We start from the raw sequence: 13,617 nt of genomic DNA on the forward strand, positions 1-13,617 counted from the left end.
AGGTGACAGTACAGTTCGCGATAGACTTTCTACCCAAATATCAAACAGCCAGATTTCGTTGATATCATGTTTATGGCCTTCGGTAGTGAAAAGGGCCTGATGTAGAATTGTTGAATGTCTGGCCCTTTCGTTACAACTACAGACCAATACATTTTTGAGTGACAAAATCATGTATTTCAGTCGATAAATTTTAATGATTTTCGATTTTCCCTAAAGGAGGTGTTTTTCTGCATTACAAATACAAAACCTATCAACTTTGGACATTTGGCACCCAGTACTTCGCTTCGTTGGCATGGAGACACTTTTCTTTGAAGGACGGGCGGCGGAGAACCCGCTGATAGTAATCTGAGACTAGAGGGTGCTTTCCAAGGAATAGTCTCTCTGCCAGACCCACAAAGGTGAGACGATGGAGGAGAATAGAAAGATACAGGTCAGCCGTGGTGAATCGCTCGCCGCACAACCAGTACTCCTTGTCTCCTAGCAACGGACAAAATGATAATATTATGATATTTTGTCACTTAAAGCAGTATCAATGCCTGAAAGGACCATCGAGGTCAATACTTTTTTTCTAAACATACGTCAAGATGTCATGGACATGAACAGATGGGAGCCATTGTGTAAGTTATCATTTGCAGTTATGTAACCTTATGCTAGCTGCTGCTGCTAAATTACTTGATTTTTTTTTTCTGAGAAGAGCAAAAAAGACTTTAACATCCTAATCTCGATGCACGACAAAGACGTTGGAGACAAAAATTCTCAAACTTTCTTTCACCCCGATCAAATCAAGCGATTAACCCACTACTCGATGAAACATGAAATCAAACCAGATAAGAAATAATGATGGGTTTGAGGGGTATCTTACCAACTTCTGCTTTCTGCGTCCCCAGTTGTCTCTCGACCTCAGCTAGAGCTGCGTCGCAATCTTTGATGGACTTAACAAGCACCTCTTCGTTGCACATGGCGTCTACCCCTTGGCTGTACCTTGCTACGATGGCGTTGGCGGCATCGGCCACGTCAGGGGTGTCCGCCGCGATTGTTTGGAGTCGAGCGATGGTTTTCTTGGCACCCTCTGTGGGCAATATACGATAAGCATTTATACTTAGTGGAGCGGCATAGCTTGAAAAATTAGAGGAATTGTGCATTTTATGATAAAAGCACCAAATTTCGCACATATGTTGACAATTACATTTGAAATAAATTCAGATATTGGGCCATCGAAAATAGCGCCCTCAACGGCCATGGCAGCCATTTTTCAAAATGGCCGCCATAAATGACCTTTTTTCGTTAAAATTTACAAATTTCAGAAGGGAAAATCAATAAGATTTTGCAAACGAGTGGGAAATAAGATTCAAAATAAATTTAGATATTGGGCCACCGCAAACTACGCCCTCAACGGTCATGGCAGCCATTTTTCAAAATGGCCGCCATAAATGCCATTTTTCGCAAAAAATTACAAAGTTCAGAAGGGAAAATCAGTAAGATTTGCAAACGAGTGGAAAATAACATTCAAAATAAATTTAGATATTGGGCCATTGAAAATAGCGCCCTCAACGGCCATAGCAGCCATTTTTCAAAATGGCCGCCATAAATGCCATTTTTTAGTAAAAAATTACACATTTCAGAAGGGAAAATCAATAAGATTTTGCAATCGTGTCGGACATAGCATTGAAAAAAGTTCAGATATTGGGCCATCGCAGATTGCGCCCTCAACGGCCATGGCAGGGATTTTTCAAAAAGGCCGCCATAAGTGCCAGTTTTCGTAAAATTTTACAAATTTCAGAAGGGAAAAGCAACAAGAGTTTGCAAACGAGTGGGAAATAACATTCAAAATAAATTTAGATATCAGGCTATCGCAAACTGCGCCCTCAACGGCCATGGCAGCAATTTTTCAGAATGGCCGCCATAAGTGCCAGTTTTCATAAATTTTACACATTTCAGGAGGGAAAATCAATAAGATTTTGCAAACGAGTGGGATATAACATTTGGAATAAATTTAGATATTGGGCCATCGCAAATTGCGCCCCCTAACGGTCATGGCAGCCATTTTTTCATAAATGGTCGCCATAGCCTAAATGCAATTTTTCGCATAAAATTAAAGATTTCAGAAGGGAAAATCAACAAGATTTTGCAAACGAGTGGAAAATAAAATTCAAAATATATTTAGATGTTGGGCCATCGCAAATTGCCTCCTCAGCGCCAATGGCAGCCATGTTTAAAATTGGCTGCCATAAATAGCACCTTTTTCTCCGAATTTACTAATTCCAGAAGGAAAAGTCAGTGAGATCTTGCACTCAATTTAAAAAATTCGTTTGAAATATATCTTGCGCTTATGTATTACATTATTGTAAATAGCGCCCTCAATGGCCATTGCAGCCATTTTCAAAATGGCCACCATGGATTCAATTATCTTTTATTTCCTGATTTTACAATAGGAAAAGTCAATAAGATTTTGCACACAATTTGAAAATTATGTTTGAAATAAATATTTGTATTAGATTATTATAATACTGCCCTCAACGGCCATGGCCGCCATATGCCAAAATGGCTGCCATTGTCATAATCATTTTGTTTTAAAAAATGGTAATTTCAGAAAGAAAAGTCAACAAATGTGTACAAAAATTGAAAATCATGTTTAAAATCAAACAATATATTGCATTAACTCTAGAAATTGTTCCTTCGCAAATTTTCAAGAAGAAAAAGAAAATGCTTATAACGGTAATTGCAACCATTTTCAAAAATGGCTGTCATAGATGCCATTTTTCTTTAATGAAGATGTCCTCATGCCGGAAGTTGACAATACATACAAAAAAGTTTAGACATTGAGCCATCATAAACTGTGTTCTCGATGGCTATTGCAGGTATTTGTCAAAATGGCTACAATACACACTTCCTTTTTTTGTCTTGAAAATTTGCTTTAACTTCAGAAGGAGAAGACAGTAGAATACTCACAGAGACATTACATAATCAGAAATATGGTGTTACGGAAAGGAACATTTAAAATAAACAAGGCAAATGCTTAGCAATTGCATCTCACCAATAATGAATGCATATTTTACGTGGCAAACATAAAACATTTCCGAAAAAAAAAGTATTATGAATATCCAGGGATAATGGCGCCATGTATTAACTTTGACAGTAACACCATATCATTGAATATATGGGATATATGACGTGTATTTATTCTAAAATGTGACTTCCTAGATATTCTTAAAACAGATACGAAAAAAATGACCTTTCATTTTACTAAAAAAGTTAATTTACTTGCTACGCTTCCATAAAACACATACCTTTGATATCCATACTGTTAGCCGTCACACACGAAATACTGCAATTAGGACTAAACTGAAAACATGAATTTAGAACTAACCCATCAATGAAACCTTTTTTAAAATCTAAATTTCTTTGAACACCAGATTGCATCAGATATAATGGCTGTTTAGCAGTAATAATAATAATAATAATAATAATAATATGGTCTTATTTACCCAGGGTAGCCTCTTCAGTGTTGCCACTGTTCTACCACTGTTCTAGCAGTATTCTATTGCTTTCTCCTTCTGGAATAAGCAAATAAAAATAAGGAGTGTGTGGAAGCCATTTTGCCAAAGAGCTGCCATAGCCGTTGGGGACGATGTTTAAATGGTAGCTCAATATCTTCATTTCAAGTTTAAATTCAAATTCAAACTTGAATTTATTTGAATGTCTTTTGTCAATTTGCACAAGAAATTATATTGTCTTCTTGTGGCATTATCACATCTTTAAGAAATAAATAGCATCTATAGTGGCCATTTGGAAAATGGCTGCCATGGTCGTTGATGGTGCCATTTGTAATGACCTCATATATTATTTTCCTTTCAATATGATTTCCAACATAAAAGGTATGTACAAATTTCATTGATTTTCTCTCTGAAATTAGCAAATCTTTCCAGAAAAGAAAAGAAAAAAGAAAGAAGCAGACATCCATGGCGGTCACCATGGCCCTTGAGGGCGCCTTCTAAGAAGACTTAACACTTAAATTTATTTCTTGAGCATAATTTTCAACTTGTTTGCAAAGTCTTATTGACTTTTCCTTCTGACATCAGCAAATTTTTGCAAAAAACAAAACAAAACAAGGGGGCATCCATGGCAGCTGTTTTAAAACTTGGCTGCTATGGCTGTTGAGGGTGCACTTTTGGATGACCTATTATCAAATTCAGTTTGAATGTAATTTCCCACCTTTGTGAAAAAAAAAAAACCCATTCATGGTGGCCATATTGAAAAATGGCTGGAATGGCCATTGAGGGGGCAATTTGCAATGGCCCAAAAAGTTTACTTTTTAATGTACTTTCCCACCTGTTTGCAAAATCTTGTTGGCTTTCCCTTCTGATTTTAGTAAATCTTTTCGAAAATATAGTATTTATGGCGGCCATTTTGAAAAATGGCTGTCATGACCGTTGAGGGCGCAATTTCCGATGACCCAATATCGACATTTATTTTAAATGTCATTTCCCATTTATAACCAAAGTTTCACTGACTTTTCCTTTTGAAATTAGCATCTTTTAATGAAAAAGTGGCACTTATGGTGCCCATTTGAAAAAAAAAAATGGCTGCCATAGCCATTAAGAGAGCAATCTTCAATTTCCCAATATCTGGATTTATTTTGGATGCAATTTCCCGCTTGTTTACAAAAAAAAGACCATTGGGTTTCGTTTCTGAAATTTACATCTTTTTTAAAACAAAAAATGGCATTTGTGGCAGCCATTTTGATAAAAAACGGCTACCATGGCCGTTGAGGGCGCAATTTCCGATGGCCTGATATCTAGATTCATTTTGAATGTAATTGACATTTATGGGAAAAATCTTATTAACTTTTCCCTTCTGAAATTTGCAAAATCATCGAAGAAGTGGCACATTAGACAGCCATTTTGAAAAATGGCTGTCATGGACGTTGAGGGCGTAATTAACAATGACCAAATATTTAGATTCATTTTGAAAGTAATTTCCCACTTGTTTGCAAAATCTTACTGGCTTTCCCTTCTGAAGTTAGCAAATATTTTGAAGAAATGGCATTTATGGCGGCCATTTTGAAAAATGGCTGCCATTGCCGTTGAGGGCGCTATTTCCGATGGTCCGATATCTAGATTTATTTTGAATGTTATTTCCCGTTTGTAACCAAACTCTTATTGACTTTTCTCTCCTAAAATTAGCAAATTTTACGAAAACATGGCGTTTATGGCAGCCATTTTGAAAAATGGCTGCCACGGACGTTGAGGGCGCTATTTACGATGGCCCAATATCTAAATTTGATCTGAACCTTATTGTCAACCTGTGTACGAAATTTGGTGCTTTTATCACAAAATGCACAATTGTTCGGCTATGCCGCTCCACTAACTTAGCAAAAATAAAACGGACAAAACAAAAACAAATCTGCACTCAATTAGAGGGCACACCAACGATACTTTGATCAATGCTGTATTACCATTAATTTACTATTGTTACTATACTACTAATTATCATGACGATGATGATGATAATAGTAATAACAATAATAATGATAATAATAATGATGATGATGATGATAATAATGATAATAATAATAATAACGACAATAATGATGAAAGTTGTTATAATGAAAATGATGATAATAACAACAATGTACCTAATCAGTGTAAATGATAACAACTATACGAAGAATAACAACAGCAATATCTGTGAACGAAACAACATTATGGCGAACTTTGGGGGGAAATCACAACGACAAAAGCAAATTAGAGACAAAACTCATAGTACATGTATTAGCTGAAAAGGAGGAAGCATACTTAACATGAACAAGTTGAAAATTCGATTGATGACAAAAATGGCAAAAAGTTAGAGATAGCATATATTTATTTATTTATTTATTTATTTATTTATTTATTTATTTAGTCATATTTATACAGGGTGGCCCTATCAGTAGTCAATGCACTGTTCTCCCTAGAGGCCCTGTGTCACAAACTCATTCATAAAAGTCAAACGAAACAGACAAATAACACACAGACATATATACAACAGAGATTACAGAAAATGGATCTAACAAAATCTACATAATTATATCAGATAACAAATAACCCAGGTTATGAGGCGAAATGTTTCAAATAATTACAGCAAAATGTAGCTTTTGAAGGAGAACTGCGTATAATTGCAGGAAGTGCATTCCAAAGCATAGCTCCAGAGAAAGAAAAAGCCCTTTTCCCACTCTCAGAGGTGACTCTGGGCAAAACAAGACCATGGGTGCCCGCCCTTCTTGTCCTGTACCGATGTGTACTACTGCACAGCGTGAAGCGATCAATCAAATAGTATGGAGCAGAACCATTAATTACATCAATTATAAGAGCTTAGCCCGATGGAACCGCCAACGTTCCTCCATGGGAATCCAATGCAAAGTTTTGAACATTTGAGAAGAGGGTGTTAAAGGATTTGCTTTCAGTATTATCCTTGCCATTTGTTTATGTTGTTTGATCAGTATCGACCTGTTGCGCTGATTGCAATTCGTCCAGGCATTACAGCAATAGTCAAAGTAAGGTAAGACCAATGCATTACCAAGCAATTTAGCGCTGTCAAGAGTTAGATATTTTCTAACTCGTCTGAGTAATGCTAATCTGGTTGCTATCTTTTTTGAGGTATATTTGATTTGCTCTTGCCAGCTAAGATGCTGGTCCATCCACACCCCTAAATACTTCACACTTTGGACCTGTTTGATAATTACATCATTCACCTTAAAGACCATATTGAGATTGGACTGAACAAACTTCTGTTGTGTGCCAACAACAAGTACCTGTGTTTTATCTACATTGAGTGTGAGGTGATTCTCATCTAACCAAGACTTCACTTTCTTGAGTTCTCGGTTTAAAACCATTTCTGTTCTTTCAGGATTTGGATCACTGAACATCATAACAGTATCATCTGCATACATCATTATATCACACTCATCAACTACTCTTGGCAGGTCATTCATGAAAATAGTAAACAACAGAGGTCCTAATATGGACCCCTGTGGTACTCCAACCTTTGTTTCATGAATGGCAGATTTCTGTTTTTGAACAACAGTATACTGAGTTCGCTCATTTAAGTAGGAAGTAAACCACTTAAGAGCTGTTCCCTCAATACCGTACATTTGTAACTTCCTAAGTGATATCGCATGATCTACTGTGTCAAATGCCTTCCTTATATCAAGGAAGACAAGACCAGTAAAACTTCCTCTATCCATATTCCTCAATAAGAGGTCAGTAACAAAAGTCAAAACAGTATGAGTGGAATGGCCCTTTCTGAAACCCGACTGATGGGGGGTAAGTAGACCATTGTCAACAAAGTAATCATGGAGTTGGTTGTGTACACTTTTTTCAAGTATCTGGACAATAACAGGTAGTACTGAAATTGGTCGATAATTGTCAATGTTAGTCTTGTCTCCTCCTTTGTGAATTGGGGTTACTTTTGCCCGTTTCCAACAAGGGGGGATAACACCTGCTCGAATGGAACAATTAAAAATCTCTGTAACTGATTGTGCTATGACAGGTGCTGCCAACCTGAGCAAATGACTGCTAAAACCATCTAGACCAGAGGATTTGGCTGCTTCAATGGATTTTAGTTCCTTTTCAACAAATTCTTTATCAATGTCAGTCAAAGTTAATGTGTTCATAGCATGCCCTCTATCTGACAATAAAACAGGTGACTGATTTTGCAAATGGAACTTTGAAACAAGTTCTCTCCCAATTGATACAAAATACTTGTTGAACATAGTTGCAATTTTGAGGGGATCACATTCTACTTCATCACCAAGTGACAGACTAAATGGGGTGAACCTCACACTGGTGGGCGCTATTTCTTTCAAAATTTTCCACAATCGCCTTGGATTGTTTTTATTTGAAACTATTTGAGTTTTATTCATATGATATATTGTATGCTGGATATTGATACAATCTATTAGTAACAGTATAAGCAAGTTCACAGATACCAGCGATTGGCAATGGTCTGTGTGAATCAAACTTTTTAAAGCATGGATTACTCTCTTGACTAGAAGAGCAGTTGAAAGTAGCCAAGCAGAAAGTGGTAATTTACATGTAGGGACTAAGTATTTAATGTATGAGGTCTGTTCATTATTTTGGTTTAAAAGAAAGTACAGTCATCTACATTTTGACCTATAGTTCACGCACATTGATGTTTATAACATACTTATTTCATGAAGATCCATTTTTTCGAATACTTTAGTCACAAGTCAATTCAAGGAGGTTTGCAAGGACCCTACATAGCACACGCGCAGACTGGAACCAATAACTGTTTTTTTTTTTCTGTTCAGATTCATTTATTTTCCGTTCCACATCCAACAAAAAGTACAACAAAACACATATTATTCATTTTATGTCCATTACATTATTTAATCAGTTTGAAAAAAAAAACATAACACAAAATGAATCATAGACTATATGATAAGATACGAATCATAAAACAAAACAAAATAATTAAGAACATCAATGCATACTTTCAAGGGTTGGCCGAATAGGATGAAAAAAAAAAGAAAAAGAGTGATCCACTAAAAAGCATGACTTGAAGTGCGTGGATCACTCAATCACTTAATGGTGATCTTGGTGATATTAGGAGTGGACTTAAATTGACAGAAAATTCTATCAAAGTTCACTGGCGCCACCACGTCATACATACCATTAAAACTTTCATTGTTGATAGCAGTCGGTGCCTGGGAATTTGTTGTGTATTGCCTCAAGCACATGGGCCCGAAAGTCAGGGACGGGATGTTGAAGGAGTCGAGAAGTTTGACAAAGCGGAGCACCTCTGCTGCTTTCTGAGGATTGTCTTCAGTGTTCAACTTCGGCTCTTCAGGTCAATTTTCAGAAACCATTGCAGAAAGAAAAAGAAAAATGAACACAACAGTGAACTCCCGTTATAACGAGCACGGTTGTAAAGAAATGCATGATACAAAGAAGTAAAAATTCAGGTCAAGAGATTATCACCTATATACATTCAGGCCCTATTATGTCGCGTGTATGTACTTTACTGTTCGGCTATATTGAAATTTCATTATAACGAGAGAAAACCCATCTGTCTCGATGACTTCTTTATAACGGGAGTGTACTGTACTTATCAAAGTTGCTCACAGCTGAAATGAGAGACCTGCATTATAATACTTTCCATTACACTCCAAAAAAAAAAAAAAAACCCGAGTCAGAACTGAACCGGAACTGGGTCCGTTGGGGTCATACACCGTTCTGGGTCAGAAATGACTTGGAATTTGGTCATGAAGACCCCGACTGGGGTCACCCTGACCCAACTCATGACTCTGAATGGGTCATATCTGACCCCATTCCATGTCATTTCTGACCCGGAACGGTGTGTGACCCCAACGGACCCAGTTCCGGGTCAGTTCTGGCTCGAATGTTTTAAGAGTGCACATACTAATTAACCAGCTCTTACAGAATGGTGGTGACTTATATAGTGGAGCTTCTATTTACTCAATATGGTACGCAGGCCTACATGCGCAAGAATGGAAATTAAGGGGGGGGGGGATGTGGCGAGAGTTTTGAAGAACGGAGTTCGCATATTCTTGAATACTATGTCTCCAAGCTTGGGGAAACTCCCGGCTTGAAAAAATTGAATGGAATCGTCTTATTAAATGTGCGGAACAATCTCTAATTTAGTCGGAACGCAAAACAATCAAGAAACTGTCATCCTGAGGTCAACTCGAAGAAACCACCAGATCCGAAGATTTATTTCATATTAGAATTCGCGAGTAAAGGTTACAACAATTCTAGCAGAGTTTTCCATAATCCATAATTCAATCTCTCATTCACAAACACACACACATATATATATATATATATTTTTTTTTTTTGTATAGATAGTGTTTGGATCTTAACAGAAAACATGCAGTTCAATCCCCTAAGGCCATATGCATTCTGACAACTTAGGTTTAACTGGGTGAATTAATAAATAAGCCCATGAAACAGTAATTACATACTCAAATATTAGATACATAGAAATGAATATAGACATACATACATGTAGATAACGAATATATGATCCAACAAAGTTATCATTATTTACTGTCTGAAGGAAGTGTGTCGACATATGCGATGATGTCTCTTGAGTCCCGGAAGTAAGTCCCCTTGTGTTCCATTGTGGGGACTTGACCTTTCGGGTTGACACGAAGAAATTCCGGGTCATGTTGATCCCCAAACAAGGTGAGAACATGGTCCTTGTACTCGATTCCTCTTTCCGCCAATGCAAGCCTGCACTGTATTAAAAAAAAAAGAAATACGCAACAGTAAGAAACTTTTCTTGTGCTGTTCTATGAATAAACGATATAAAATCTAATGTACATACGTAAACGTTTAAAACATATCTACAACGGCCGCTCAAAAACAAACAAACAAACAAACCGGCACGAAATGCCGTTATTGACAAATGAGAGTATAGGTTGTAGGCAGGGTCGACGCGCTAGCCACCCTCATAGCTATTTTCTATGTTCCATGATAATGATATGATGACCACAATATTATTAGCTAGGCCTACATGTGCAACTAGATGTACTTCATATTATTTCGAACTGTGTTTTTCTTCTCGGAGCGTTTAAAAGAGTACGAGGAATGAAACTCCCAGTTAGATTTAAATTCAACATTAAAGAATTCCGCATGTCAATTTCGTTATCCTTTCGCACTTTCCCTCCAAACGAGAACCAGCTCTTTAATAGCCCAGAGAAATTTCAGCTACTTTTGTTAGATGCAATGGTCCTTAAAGCTTTAATAAACCCGGCGCAACAATGGGTGGTCGTTGTGGACAGTAAGCCATACAGTCGTTCAGCGGGGAAATAGTTATGTAGTCACTATACATACGTTCGTAACTACAGGTTTGACTCTGTATGACATTATAGATACTATTATACTAGTGTATCACATATCTATATTCTAGCACTGCATAATAGTAAATTGACAGGTGATAATGGCATTACATTGTGGCAGAGCAAGAGGCAATGTTAGAGAGAGAGAGAGAGAGAGAGAGAGAAAGAGAGTGAGAGAGGGGTTGGTGATAAACCAGGGAAAAAGAGTAACTAATATTTTTGATATAGTATGATTATACTTACTCTTTGTGAGCAGCTTGAGTGCTCGGCATGATAAAGCACTGGAATTGACGACATGTTGGTTTCTTGTTCCGCGGCGTCTGACTTTTGTACACGAATTATTGCTTACCTTAGGCCTATGCGACTCTCCTTTTTTCCGTATGGACTTTGATCGGGGGATAATAACTGCACAGTGAACTCTCCCAATATTACAGTATTGTACTGATGTGTCCATTATGTGTCCTGTGCACGGCCCCCGAATAGTAGATCAACAAGATATCATTATACGGGTCATCGTTTATTCAAAACCGATTTGCTGTATTATTCAGGCAATGGACGTGACGGAGAGTCCTCCACTTAATAACGAAAAATCATGCAACTCACACGAGAGAGAAAGAGAGGGGGAGGGAAGGAGGAGAGAAGACAGGAGAAGAAGAGAGTAGAGATAAGGAGGGGGACAGGCGTGTTCAGAGTAGAAAAGTTAGAGAGAACAATTCTGAACGATAATGGGAAACTAATACTGTGCAGAGGGCGTGGGATGAAAGAAGGAAAAAGAAGAAGTGAGAAAAGCACTGTTTTCAAGGAACTCTTTCCGCTTGATACTTGATACCCATTCCATGTGAATTCTAAAATCCCCATAAACTTATTACACAGGTTACCAATGTTCCCTTATGGGAACAGTTTAACACATTTTACCAGCTGGGAATAAACTCCAAGCATTATGAGGGGATGCGGCAATATCAGCAAAACACAAAAACGAAGTTTGAGTATATCATTTAGACAATCCGTTCAAAGGCTATAAATTTTTAGATTTACCAATGATTCCACAAAATTTCAGTTTTCATGAAGAATGCACATTCGCTACACATACAAAAATATGCAAGCAAATGCGTTTTTAGTGGACCTCTCAGATCTCTTTTTCTCCTCTAAACATAGCTTTGTGTTTTGCCGGTATGGTTTCCATATCTCTATTTTGTTAACTATCGTTAATCTTTCGCATATTCTAATGTAGGACCTATATATGCTTATGATATGATTCCTGATATATTTTGTGTTATGTTTTGTTGGAAGAAAAATGAGAATGAAAATAAATGATTTGAAAAAAACATGTATCGAAAAAAATTATGATGAATTTTGTCTACAATACATAATATCGCTCGCAAACACACGTACACAGCACAATCTCACACAAACACAGTTCAGTTCAGTTCCGTTTATTTCTGCATTCCATTTTCATCACAATGTATAACAAAATTTGACGTTATGTCATAAATCACATGAATTGTTCCAATGCATTAATCCAGATTATGAGGTACGACGGTATAAAGAACACGTATAGGGAAAAATAAACAATAATGTGAAATTGAATGTAAATTGTACGATAAGGAACAGTTCAACTTGGGTGTATTATACAGTATGATAAAATACAATCAGCTGACAATGATTATAAAGTCATTCACAATATATAGTGAACAGTAATACAGAAGGTACATAATGCTGCGAGAGGTGCGTTGTGCTGTGATGGTGTTTGTCTATAGAAATGATGTGTTCAGTACACTACACAATGCTGTATAATGTAGCTCATAATAGTGGGTATAAGACAATGATATCACCATCTTTAACTCGTAATTTAGAATTAATGAAAATAAAACTTGTGACATAAATCTCTTGAAATTTCGGGAGAACATTAAGATGTTAGGATATCTTTTAATTCTCTTTAAAGATATTCAGTGATAAACACTGTTTTAAGTCTAGAAGCAGCGTATTCCAGATCAAAATAATATCTAGTCCATGATGTTTCAATGATTTTAGAGCTTTAATGATTCTAAGGTTTTCAAAATAATTGATGATGAGATGATTGATGAGTTTGGTAGGAATCTACTGCAGAGTTTGCAGTGAAAAAAATCAAACAAATTAGGAAGGCGATATATTATGTGTATTTTTGCGTAAAATGACAGTCTGAAAAGTATGTATATCATTGACTCTAATTATTTTCAGCTGATGAAATGAAGCATCGGAGGGGCAGTAAAGGTGCAATTTTATTGTAATGACAGTGAATGACTTTGTTGTAACTCGTACTTTTGCCATTTTAGTGTTGTGAGATCCACAAATGCACAGTTTCCGAATAACGTCTTTCCTGAAAGATTTCAGTTCGTTTTTTTTCTTCTTAAATTTCCCAGTATCAAAGGTTGACCATTGTGTGTGTGTGTGTGTGTGTTTTCTCTTTTTTTTTTTACAATCCAATAACAAAAATTGAACACATGGAACAGTACAGTATTCCATGTCATTACCTTTGCTGTGTTTATGTCGCTTATCATTGCAGCAGGGAAAAAAAGAAATATGTGAAATGGCGACAAAATATAGGAGAATAAAAACAATTAGTTTCCTTGATCGTCACATTATCTCTTTATTTTTTCCCTTCTACTCGGTTTACTTGATTGATGTGCAGAAAGGTAGAATATTTATTCTATTGACACCAGTGTACATGATCCCTTGTTTTAAATTCACCTATAGGTTTACGAAGTAATTGATGCATG

General features: G+C 36.6%; 1 protein-coding gene across 1 annotated transcript; it reads right to left on the reverse strand.

Moving 5' to 3' along the window:
- Positions 1-250: 250 nt before the first annotated feature.
- On the reverse strand, positions 251-11,191 carry LOC139725486 (ganglioside-induced differentiation-associated protein 1-like). Its single transcript, XM_071636596.1, has 5 exons — positions 11,105-11,191; positions 10,069-10,258; positions 8,671-8,841; positions 863-1,069; positions 251-477 (listed from the first exon to the last, which is right to left on the reverse strand). The coding sequence occupies exons 1-5, from the start codon at positions 11,156-11,158 to the stop codon at positions 251-253; spliced, it is 849 nt and encodes a 282-aa protein (XP_071492697.1). The 5' UTR covers positions 11,159-11,191.
- Between the last annotated feature and the right edge of the window lie 2,426 nt (positions 11,192-13,617).

This window comes from Diadema antillarum, unplaced genomic scaffold (genome assembly GCF_040938485.1).
Source record: "Diadema antillarum isolate AM-2024a unplaced genomic scaffold, OU_Dant_1.0 scf00000001, whole genome shotgun sequence".
Taxonomy (NCBI): domain Eukaryota; kingdom Metazoa; phylum Echinodermata; class Echinoidea; order Diadematoida; family Diadematidae; genus Diadema; species Diadema antillarum.